Genomic DNA, 12,354 nt, shown 5'->3' with positions numbered 1-12,354 from the left:
GTGGAACTAAATTCCCCTCCATACAAGCAATTCCATGATTCTAAGATTCTACAAAATAATTTGACCTCCTCCTTCCCTTCAGCAAAGCTTATCTCAAAATGATTACTACAGGTCCTCTCTGGGGTGAGAATAGTAGAAGTGAATGACAGCACACAGCTATCAACATTTACTAAAGCAAGCTACTGATGGTAGTATGCAGATTCTTTCTTTATTCTTCCCCATCCTCCCAAGAACAAAGAAGTGAAATAAAGAAGTGGACAACAGCACTGCCCTTTCTGTTTTCAGAAAGCAACAACTTCTGATTCATAAGTTTCTGAATGATTTAATAAAATCTTTGAACATTTTGCTCTTTGGGGCATAAAAAGATTAAGAAACGGTGTAGGAATAAAAAAATGCTAGGAAAGCATTTTTTGCTTTGTCCCCCAAGGGTCTGTCTTGGGACCGGTGCTCTTTAACATCTTTATTAATGACATCAATGAGGGAATTGAGTGCACCCTCAGTAAGTTTGCTGATGACACCAAGCTGAGAGGTGCTCAGTGGTCAATACAGTGGAAGGAAGGGATGCCATTCAGAGGGACCTCGACAGGCTGGAAAGCTGGGCTCAGGTGAACCTAATGAGGTTCAGCATGGCAAAGTGCAAGGTTTTGCACTAGGGCCAGAAGAACCCCAGGCACCTGTACAGGCTGGGAGGAGTGGTCCTTGAGAGCAGCTCGGCAGAGAAGGACCTGGGGGTACTGATGGATGAGAGACTTAACATGAGCCAGCAGTGCGCTCTGGGAGCCCAGAAAGCAAATGGGATCCTGGGCTCCATCAGGAGAGGAGTAGTCAGCAGGGATAGGGAGGTGATTGTCCCTCTCTACTCTGCTCTTGTGAGGCCCCATCTGGAGTACTGTGTCCAGGTGTGGAGCCCTCAGTACAAGAAAGACGTGGAGATTTTGGAAAGGGTCCAGAGGAGGGCCATGAAGATGATGAGGGGGCTGGAGCACCTCCCCCATGAGGACAGGCTGAGGGAGTTGGGCTTGTTCAGCCTGGAGAAGAGAAGGTTGAGGGGTGACCTCATTGCAGCCTTTCAATACCTGAAGGGAACCTACACCCAGTAAATTCTTCGAAAGGGCTGACAGTAGCAGGACTAGGGGAAATGGACGCAAGTTGAAGGAGGGAAGATTTAGGTTGGATGTTAGGGGGAAGTTCTTTACTAAAAGAGTGGTTAGGCCCTGGAACAGGCTGCCCAGTGAGGTTGTGGATGCCCCGACCTTGGAGGTGTTCAAGACCAGGTTGGACGGGGCCCTGGGCAACCTGATCTAGTAAAGGTGTATGTTTGGTGGCCCTGCTAGGCAGGGGGGTTGGAACTACATGATCCTTGAGGTCCCTTCCAACCCAGGTCATTCTGTGATTCTGTGAAAGGAATTGTGATTCAACTAAGAACAATCTAATAGTACTTCAAAATACCTTAACAGAATAATTTTAGATTACTATTACTTTTCTCACACACCCACCTAGTATCAAAACCGCGAACAACTGCACCCATTGATTTAGCTGCTCCTGCAGAAGCCAATCCAGCAACTCCTCCTCCAATGATCAAGACCTAGAATGACAATATCATCCAGATTAAAGCATAAACTAGAAGTAGAGCTGGTTAGAAAAACAGCAACGTCATGCCACTTTCACAACAGCAGATAAACCCCATTACACACAGTCATTTCAAGGATTTACCTTAGGACATAGAACCCAGAAATGCTTCAGTAAAGTTGCCCTGTAAATGTAACAGTTTAAAAGATTTAACTCCTAGCTTCATTTATCTGGGAGCCAACTCACTTGTCGCTAATAATTCACATAACTAGCTCCAGGTTTCCCCTCACTTCTCCCCCCCTTTCTTTTTTAATTTTTTAATTTTTTAATTTCATGTCTCTCCATCCCACAGTCTAGCTGCAATTCCAATGAAATTGGAATTGAAGCAAAGACCTCAGCACATCAAAAATGCCAACATCTCTGATTTCTCCTAACAGCTTCCTTGCCTTTCCCAGTCTGTTAAAAAACAAAACACGTACATCTAGTCTGAAGTTTAAGCAAACATGAATAAAATTTGAATTATTCTATTCTTTCCCCTCAAAAAAAAAGCAGAAGGAAAAAACACCACTATAATCAGTCAACAAAAACCCTTACTGAAATAGTAACACAGCTTTCTGAAGTTTCTACAGTTAGTCTCAAAGCAAGAAAAAAGCCTTTCACAGTTTTCAACAGTGGTTAACTGCATTCACAAACTTGCTTATTAGTCTGGTACAGCATCTGCACATACCTTAGCTGGAGGAACTTTACCAGCAGCTGTGATCTGACCCGTGAAAAACCGACCAAAGTGATTTGCTGCCAATACAACAGCCTTGTAACTGTTGAATAAGGAACAACACGTTTCAATATTTTTTCAGGCTAACCACAATTCCATTCACAACAGCCATCAAAAGGACACACATTTGCCTACAGCATGCACAGAATGAAGAAAGTTTACTACTTTGCAGAAAGCTCACTTCAGCAAGCAAGCACACATTCAGAAAAAAGATAATCTAACTCTTCAGATATATATGGCTTAGGGCAAAGTGCTCAACCTTTCTATTTCTTTCACCACATCTGTTTTTATAGCCGTCCTGGAATGGGTGACTGGATACCAAGTTAACATCAGTAGAGTTACCTGAAAATACACATCATTCTGCAATTATGTCTTCTATTAACAACAGTAACAACCCCCACACCCCCCCAGGAAAAAAAAAAAAAAATACTTTTCATACCCAGCAATATTTGCCATGGAGCTAAGTGCATCATATCCCTGAGCAATGGTGACCCGTGGAACTTGATCCATAGCCAAGACAGTAGTTCTTTTTTCTGCAAGTTTCTTCAGGAGGTCTGGGTTTTGTGCTGGGTAGATAAAACTAATCAGGGTAGGTGCTGTCTTAAAAAGGTCTGCCTCATGTACACCTAAGGCTGGATTATGCATAGGAGCCCTCACCTGAAAAAAAAGGGAAGTTTCCAAATTAATCAGTGGAAATAAATCAGCGCACAATTCATTTCCTTTCTCCTAGCTTGCAGTTTGTTCATTCCTATTCACAGTGTACACAAGGAAGTATATCAAAGGCTGTTTACACAACTAATCAGAGTAACCGTACTTATTAGCTGCAGTACATTTAGTGGGAACATGAGAATTCAATTAGGTTTAACAAGGCAATCCTAGATATTAGTAACAACTGGAAGAACTCATTGAGAGCAGCACTGCAGAGAAGGACTTGCAGGTCCTACCGGACTAATAGCTGGACATGAACAAGCAATGTGCTCTTGAAGGCCTGGATACAGTAGGCCTTCTGGGCTGCATCAAAATAGAGGTATGCAGCAGGGAGAGAAAAGCGATTGCCCCCCTCCTTGTGAGGCTCCATCTGGAGTATGGCATCCAAGTCTCTGGCCCACAGTACAGGAAAGATGCTGAGTAGCTGAAGTGGGTCTAGAGGAGAGCCACAAAGGGGATCAAAGGGCTGGAACGCTTCTCCTATAAAGACAGGTGGCATGTTTAGCTTGGAGATGAGAAGGCTCCAGGGTGATCTCACTGCAGCCTCCCAGCACTTGAGGGGAGCTTACAAGCAGGAAAGAGGCTGGTTTTTCATACAGTCTGATAGTAATCAGACAGTGGAGAATGGCTACAACTAAAAGAGCGGATATTTAGGTTAGATGTTAGGAAGACATTTTTTACTCAAAGCTGTGTGTGCCCCATGTCTGGTGCTGAGCCCTGGGCAACCTGATCTGGTGGGTGGCAGCCCTGACGATGGCAGGGGCTTGGAACTTGATGACTTTTATGGTCCCCCCCCCAGCCTAAGCCATTCTATGCTTCTATGACTTTTTAGAATTAACTCCAGGCAAATGAGTAATAGAGCAATAATAGTCAGCACACACTTCCTAAAACCACTGCACCCATTGCTTCTAACCAGCAATTACAGTCAGCTGTTATAAAAAAACAGCCATTTTCAAACAAAATGTCTAAACATACGTTTTAATTAAGCTCAGCTGGCAATGTGTTATCACAAACAGAATTTTAAGCATGAAATCCAGCAGATAACCACCTTGATTTGTTTATGTTTGATTACCACTTATTACATTTAATTTACCTCTTTTCTTTTTAAACAAATCTACTTAAGAGTTGGTCTCAAACTCTGAAAAACACTGCATTAATTCCTAACAGTACAACTTCAGATACAACTTTAAAGGAAGCCTCAGTGTGATTAAGATCTATTTTTCCTCTCAGGACCCTGCAAAACCTAACACATCTGAAGCGCCTTTTAGCAGTCTTCCCTGACACTCTAGTTAGAAATACTTCTAAAATACACTGTTTCTGAGCGATTGTTGGATTTGCTACACTTGAATCTTCAAAATTCCAAGCAACTGCCTTTGAAAAGTAACCTGGGATTGTATGTTGCTAATTTTAGAGCTGAAGTATCTTAAAAAGCATGGATCTTGTCTGATTAGTGCCTTGAATTAGTCAACCTTTCTCTATAAAACACAAATCCCCCAAGTTAAAACTTGGTAAGAAATTTCTCAATGCTGCTGTTGACCATTTTGGTACTCTAACTTTATACATGAGTGACAGACGCAGAATTAAATTAGAACTTAGAGCTTATATACTGAGGCCTCAGCTCTCAGAAGACCATTTAAAAGTTTCACCTGTGAGTTTCACAAAAAGAATGCAAGAAATGTATAACAAAGCACTTACTTTTACAATGACATCAGAAGCCAAGACTTCCTTGGTCCCCTGGATTTTTGCTCCAACTTCTCTGTAATGATCATCTGAAAATTTGGAGGCTTCTCCAGCACCAGATTCCACCACAACATTGAACCCCTGCTTAATCAAGGCCTGAACTCCAGCCGGTGATAGAGCCACTCTCTTCTCATTCTCAAAAATCTCCTTGGGTACACCTACAGTCAGCTGTTTATAAGGGACTCCTTTAAGAGTGGACAGAATAAGATAATATTAGTTGAACAGAAGATAACTGAATTGCTATTAATGGCATTCTTCAGTGCTGTAACAAAACATGCAGACACATTAAATTTAGTCCATCACCTCAGGGATGGCAAAAGAGAATTACTGTTTTCTAACAGTGCTATTTGCATTTCCTCAAATAACACCGACCTTCTAGACATCCTTATTACTTCAGGTACCAGAAAGTGCAATCCACCCAGTGCTAACAACAGTTTTCTGTGGCTCAGAACCACCAGACTTCATACAATTCTACAATTACAAAACATAGGGGCTTCTGGTGATAACTCCTTCTTACTGGGCTAGGACAAAGTTACTAGAGAGGGTTTTAGAGAGATTTTAACTTCACCATGAAGAAGTAAACAAGTGAGTTTAAGCAGCTGAAATGCATTCTAATTGAACTTTTTTTAACCATATACCAAAACAATCTTTCAGTTGTCCTATGTCGTTATTTATGACTGTGAAAAACATACCACAAAAGATAACTGAAAGGCTGATGTACAACTCTAAAAGCTGCTAAAGAATATTAAAAACGTGAATTTAGCAGTAGATGAAGAACCACGGAATAACAGCCAACTGGTTTGTTCAGTTAGACTTCTCTTCAACGGTACCTCCTTGTTTAAAGCTCTTGCAAGTTTTACTAAACATGATCAGAAAACTGCAGAAGCTTCAACTTGTTGCTTTTAGCTTAAGGTTTCAAATTGCAAACATCTAACTTTGTTCATGAACAACCTGTACTCTCCCGCCTGACAGTTAAACTCTTCAGATCCCTATCAGTGGTTTAAATACGCTATTTAAAAATACAGACTCAAGCAGGATAATCAGATATCACGCTGCCTCATGCTTGTATTACACAAGAGAGTATGCACCCATGTCCTGTTATGTAACAGCTTTCACCAATATCTCTGCAGAACTCAAATCTCAATTCTGAGATTCATACTGAAGAAGCCCACAGTGTGTATGTATTAATGAAAAGTAGCTCTAGCAACCCAAGCAGGCACTCATACTAGAAGTCAAACATACAAGACTCTAGTTACAAATATGCTTTTAAATTGGCCACCAATATTCTCTGAATGCTATCACATCAATTGTACCAGACTGGTAACATGTTGCACATTTTAGTAGAGCCTGCCTTTTACTTTTTTGTTTGAGTCAGAGACAAGTAAAACAAAATCAAAACCACTTCATTCTATGATAACACTGAAGAAATTAATTATTTTGATGTCTCTGATTCTAAATCTATCAATGAAATATAACTAAGACTGCAAAGTGCTTGAAGTTTAATCTAAAAGTTTCTGTTGTTAAAAATTCTCACGATAGTATCAATTTGTAACATTCTGAAAATACTGAGTTATCAAAGGTTTTAGCAATTACCTGTAATTCTCATCCATTAGAAAAAAAAAAAAAAACTAAAAACATAAGCAGTAAGACTACACCACAGAAGATTAACCATACAACAACCCGCTTTACTTCCTATTCTTTTTTCTTCTTTTTTTTTTTTAAACTTTATTTTCCTCTTTAATTTAAACTAATAAAATGGTAAATATTTTGATGACAGGTATTTTGATATTTATTATATTACTTACCTGTATTATAGTGAGAACAATTATTTAAATTACAAGGGAAATCAAATGGAAAGAATAAGCTTTAAAGGAACTTAAGTGTGAGAATACACATTGCTACAGCAATGTTTGGCAAAGATGTCAGCATAGACATCGGAACATCACAGTGTAGCAAGGGGCATCCCAGGCACTGCCTCACCAGCCACCTGAACGCTACACCGCTGCCATCATTCATACAAATTACTCTTGTCATCCTAAGAGAACTTATCCCTCATCTCTTCTCCTCAGTACTCAACAATTAAAGCCCCACTTATGACTTTCACTACACTGTCTCAATGAAAGTGAGCTCCCTTCTTTTAAAAGCAGAAACAGAACTGAAAAAACTTAAAGTTGTTAAAGTAACAGCAATAAATCATAATTTCAGAAAAGAAATAGCTCCAGGACAGAAGGCAAAAAGTTTTTCAATAAGCACTGAGAAAAATCTAAACTAAAATGCTACCTTCCCTTTCGCCCTTTTTTAAAGTTTTGCAGTGAACAAATATACATGGAGAATGAAATAAAGAGCAGCACACAGAGAACAGAAGGATGGTTGTAAATTTAAAGTCACACAAACATTTAATGAAAGCTGATCCCTTTCTCAGAAATGTGTATATATATTTCTTAGCTGCTAAGGCGAATGAGAACTGATACTTACATTCTATTTTTATCCACTTGTTTTTGTGTGGAATAGCAGAGCAGAATAGCAAATGGCTCAGAAGGATGGTACAAAAATACATACTAAGTGCCAAACATGTTTCCCCATTTCCTTCTTTCACATTAGGATGTGTTATGTCCAATAGACACAGGTAAAGATTTTTCCACAGAGAAAATATCTGCACCCTTTCCACTAAACAGAACCAGCACAGACCAGCACTGAGGACTATATCCTCCTCCAGTTCCTTCAGATATAAACACTCAATAAGTGTCGTTCTTTTGTTCCCTTTTCTACTCTGTCTCACTACCAAATATCTAGCAACCAGAACCCAAGTGAAAAATGAACAAAACAAATGACACTTTGCTTTATCACAAGAGGGAATAGGACGTTTTTCAAACAGATTCTTCTTGATCTACTACATCACTGAACATCAAAAAGGAACAGATGTCTGCCACTGCATAGTAAAGATCTGTGTTAAAACTTCAGGTAAGGATATGATGAATAAAATATTTGAAGGAACCTCAACTATTAATACAGAACACAGATTTGTTTTGTTGAATGTATAACTTTCATTTAAGTCATTAGTTCCAAACACCTGAAATCTGCAATTATAAACTTAGGATCTTGACTTAATTTTCACCTCTAGAAATCAGATCTGTTATCTTTGTCAGGGGCTTAAATCTGAATGAATGAAGCTTCCTTGTTTCCAGGCCTCCACATGAGACAACCTTTTTAAGAACCACTTTGAATACGTTTTAGTAACTTACTACCTTATGACATCCTTAACATTTCCCAAAAACAAATGGAGTTACACATTCCTTGACCAATTTTTGAGTTTTATGAAAATTATGGATGTGTTCTTAACTGAGTAAGAGATGCACAGTAATTTTTTAGATATTGAGAATCTGCGCAGAAAGGATTTTGCCAGTTTCAAAAGCAGAACCATTAACTTTCATTGGCCTTAGAGTCTTAGTATCCCACACATGTATCAGAATGTAAGAAAATTAACAAGAATACTGTAATTTTAAATAAGTCACTCTTATTACTATGCCTTCTTACCCCCTCAATATAATCTCCATTGAATAAAGAGGAAAGACGCAAGGCACAGATTCAGACTTTGAGTAAATAAAATCTAGATCTCCAAGCTTCAGAAAACAAACAATTATAAAGAATTACAAAAGAATCTTTTCCACTTAGAGTCCATATCCAAATCAAGTGTTATAAGAAGATCTTAAATAAAGGTATCAAGAAAGGTCAGAATATTTTTCTGAGGAAAAGTAAATTATTTTTTTTTTAATCTTCATAAAGTAATTTCAGGAAGTAGCATGTAAGAAAACAGAATCAACAAACACCAGAGACTGACCCAGAGAAAAAGGAGAAATAAGCTACGTTTTCTGAGATAGGAAAATGGGATATGAAACCTGCCTAATCGCTAAGTTTACTCCCCCATCAGCTTTAAATAAACCATCTCACCTGTTCTGAAGATGAGGACAAATTCCGAAGAACAGCAATATGATGTAGGCAAAAAAAAAGAAGAATGATACAGAAGATTAAACAAACACTTACGCCCTGTTCTTACACAAGTATCCAGATATTTTTTAAAATGTTATGAGAATGTATGTGGCATACGAATAATGTGCACCTTATCTATAGAATTAATAATGAACTGATGTGGGTTAAAAAGATATGCAAGATTTAGGAAAAAATAGAAAATTTTAAGAAGGAAACATCAAAATAGAAAGGCTATCAATAATCCCAGGATAGACAGGGTGGTGAAAGTCACAGATTTGTGAATAAACCAATCTGGAAATACAAGAAATCTCAGAGCCAAGTACTCCATAAGCACCTATTACCAGGGTTTGGAAAAGTTCTGCATCTGTTTCTGAAGCATCTGATGCTGGCAACTGGAATACTTGCTTACTCCTGTATTAAAATTCCTATGATCCAAGAAAGAAAGAAAATAGCAGCAAAGTAAATAACAATATGAGACACATCCATTCTCCAAATTTTCTATTCAACCTCTTCATTCCACAGGCAGACATAACTCCTGTACATAAGATATCCAGAACAAAATGAAAGCATATCTGAGAAACTGGAATGAATAGCTACTGGCTCAGTAACAATTACAGTGTGCTGTTCTTTTACAAGAAGTTATTCTACTTAATATTCCAGCAATTCTCCCCAAGTGTCAGTTTAAGCAAACATAATTTATAAAACTAAGAAAAAAAGATGCAGTTACTTCATTTGCTATTGAAGTTTGTTTTAAAAGCACACAGAAGTTTACACAGGCTACATAACTGCTGGTCATTTGTCATTCAATTACTGTTCTATCCTTGATTTGCCCTTTACTGAATGACAAATCTCATGTTACCAAAATGAAACATAAGGACAGCTCAATTATCAACCAGAAGACTTACCAACCCTCATAATTCTCAGCACTAAACAACTGTGTTGATATATTATAAGTAGTACTCAACAAAGGCTTCCAAAAGAGGTCAAAAATGACAGCACTGAGTGTTTAAACATATTACAGCATTAAGATCTGTCTCTCTCCATTTTATGAAATCAATTCCTAAAACAAAAGAAAAACCCATAGACACACTCAAAAAACTGAAGAGACCTTTCAGTTACATGATCAAATACGTGACCAAAGTCATCACAGAACAAGAGCTCTTACCTGGGACATTTGAGAAAGAACTTTGAACCTCATTCCCCACAACCCAGATTAATATGCTCAACCAAAGTACAGCTTACAATGTTAAGATGGACAGACCACTGTCACATTTAAATACTGAATTCAGGGGGAAAATAAAATAAAAAATAGAGAATCAAAAATTAACAGGATATAAGCCTATGTTCTGATCAGTTTTGACAGATTTTGGATTGCAGCACTGTCAGTCAGAGGAAAAAATAAATTACAACACAAATTTAATAAAAAGACACATGATGCCAATTATCAGGAGTTGTCAGAATAAACAAACAATAATCTTCTCTCAATATATTTTTTTGGAAGCCCCAAGCACCATGTAACTGGTTTGAAAGGACCCCAAAACAAAACACCCACTGTCAGAATTGGCAGAAATCTGAGTTCTATGGTGTGTTCTTAACAGCCTGCGCTGTCAAACCAGACAGATCTCTACTTATCTACGCCTCCAGAAGACCTGCTAATGTGGCACCTATGGTGCACTGTGTGCACAACCAGCCTAACTCTATACTTTATCTGTCTCAGACTGAGCACGCTAGTCTAGAACTGAAGCACAGCCTGGTCTCTATTTTCTTTCAGGGACACGTGACCTATGTGAGTTAATGGTCAAAAATATAATTAAAGCAGCTTTACATAACCTCCAGTCTTCTACCTGTCAGAGTACACACAGTGTAGGCTGAGGAGGAAAAGAAAAAAAAAAAAAGAAAAAAGAAAAGAAATAAAAGGATTTTCATACACCAGGATCACATCAAAAACTAGAACCAAGGACTCTCACATTTTACCCCCTATTTAGTCTACTTAAACATACCAACAAACCCTAACCATAAAGATGCAGACCAGAAATTCCTCAGGGCGCTGCAACACAAAGCAGTTTCGTGAAAAAATGGTCATGATCTTTCTTAAGACATTATAACTACATCTGCATGTGGCTATGCTTCCAGATGCTCCCTTTGTGGGGGATGTATTTCCCCCTACATTCACACAAAGAGCCACACTACCAAATCTCACGGGGAACTCAGGCTCATAATAAAGAAATACGTTTGTTTAAATGTTTCTCTCTAAGTGCCAGCAGAAGTTCTGACCACCTACCTCTGATGAGTATTTGGATCCAGAGCATTCACAATAAAGACAAACACCTCTGAAATAAAGCCTTGTAAACTAGCATAAAATTGAACTGCCAGCCATTGGCATGACTTAAGGGCTTCCTTTTTAAGATTTTTCTGTTCTAACATATCTGAAAGAAAAAAATCAAGCTCCTCCAGATTTTAAGACAAGGGATTACTTGCAACAGCCAAATTGATTTACCTGGCTTCGGTGCTGCCTGCGACCAGAGTGCCTGGTGGGTTCCAAACATTCTCAAACATGGCATCTTTGTGGAGTGCACCTTGGGTGGCAGCACAGCACCCAGTGTGGGCACGGGGCACCCACTGACAGCAATGCGCAGAAGGCTCGCCATGTTGACCGACCTCCGAGCTGACTCCTTGCCACGTATGGAATCCCTGCTGCACACGTGGAAACAAAGCAACAGTTAATCATGACAAGAGACAGAAGGTATGTAAACTCAGAGGCTGAAGTTTGACTGACGGCAGCTCGCCATAAAGCAGTCATTTTTCCTCTACCTTTCCTTAACAACTGGAACACAAAATCCACTTTTCCACAGTGAGGTAACAGAGTAAAACAGAGGGGAAGAGAGAGCGAGTAAAACTACCACACTAAACAAGGACAGGACAGAGCTGACCTTGCAGGCTGACCTACACGTTGGCACACTACGCTCGCGTTCTCTTCAGACCATGCTGTAAACAAGGAGCTCGCGGGACCAAACTGGGCCCCCCGCCTGAACCCACGCAGGGCCACAGCTGGGACGGGCGCGGCCACGGGACCCGGACAGGGCCGGGAACGGCGGTTCGCTCCCAGCCGCACGGCCCGGCGCTAAGAACGCAGCGCAGCACCATCCCGCCGCCCAGCAGCACCATCCCGCCCATATTTATACCCCGTGGCCCTGCTGACCCTGGGCCAGCCGCCCGCTCGCCGCCGTGGTCACGGCCCCCAGCCCGCCCGCCAGTCGCCGCCTTCTCCCCGCTGCAGGCTCCGTTCCTGGGCTGCGGGCTCACACCGCCGCCACCCCCGCCCCCGCTCCTCGCAGGAACAAAGCGAAGCTCCCGCAGCGCCGCTCCCCGCCCCGGCCCCACCGCTCCGCACCCACCGGCCGTGCCGCCGGCACCGGCCCCGCCGCGGCACTGACCGACCTTGGGGCGAGGCGGCGTGGCGGGCCCGGGGAAGGAGGAGCGGGGGCGGGGCGGAAAGAGCGGGGGGAGCGCGGGAGACGGTCACGGGGCGGCCCCCGGGCTGTGCGGTACGTGAGCGGTTGCGGCGGCCGTTGCTTGTC

The 12,354-nt window shown here is 40.8% G+C and overlaps 1 protein-coding gene across 4 annotated transcripts in view; it reads right to left on the bottom strand.

Moving 5' to 3' along the window:
* The window catches only part of NNT (nicotinamide nucleotide transhydrogenase), a 44,224-nt gene extending 31,932 nt beyond the window's left edge, over window positions 1–12,292 (bottom strand). The window contains exons 1-6 of one of the 4 annotated variants that reach the window (XM_015848653.2): window positions 12,172–12,292; window positions 11,274–11,470; window positions 4,745–4,974; window positions 2,781–2,998; window positions 2,297–2,384; window positions 1,497–1,585 (exon numbers count right to left, since the gene is read on the bottom strand). In XM_015848653.2, coding sequence (XP_015704139.1) covers window positions 1,497–1,585; window positions 2,297–2,384; window positions 2,781–2,998; window positions 4,745–4,974; window positions 11,274–11,424 — 776 coding nt within the window. In that variant the 5' untranslated portion in view covers window positions 11,425–11,470; window positions 12,172–12,292. Of the gene's footprint in view, window positions 1–1,496; window positions 1,586–2,296; window positions 2,385–2,780; window positions 2,999–4,744; window positions 4,975–8,737; window positions 8,743–11,273; window positions 11,471–12,171 lie in introns of those variants that run through there. The other 3 variants (XM_015848654.2, XM_015848655.1, XM_032441199.1) reach the window with 3 other exon arrangements.
* Between the last annotated feature and the right edge of the window lie 62 nt (window positions 12,293–12,354).

The sequence above is a fragment of the Coturnix japonica genome, chromosome Z, assembly GCF_001577835.2.
Source record: "Coturnix japonica isolate 7356 chromosome Z, Coturnix japonica 2.1, whole genome shotgun sequence".
In the NCBI taxonomy this organism is placed as follows: Eukaryota; Metazoa; Chordata; class Aves; order Galliformes; family Phasianidae; genus Coturnix; species Coturnix japonica.
The sequence above is the reverse complement of the archived record's forward strand: the minus strand, read 5'-3'. Positions and strand labels throughout refer to the sequence as shown.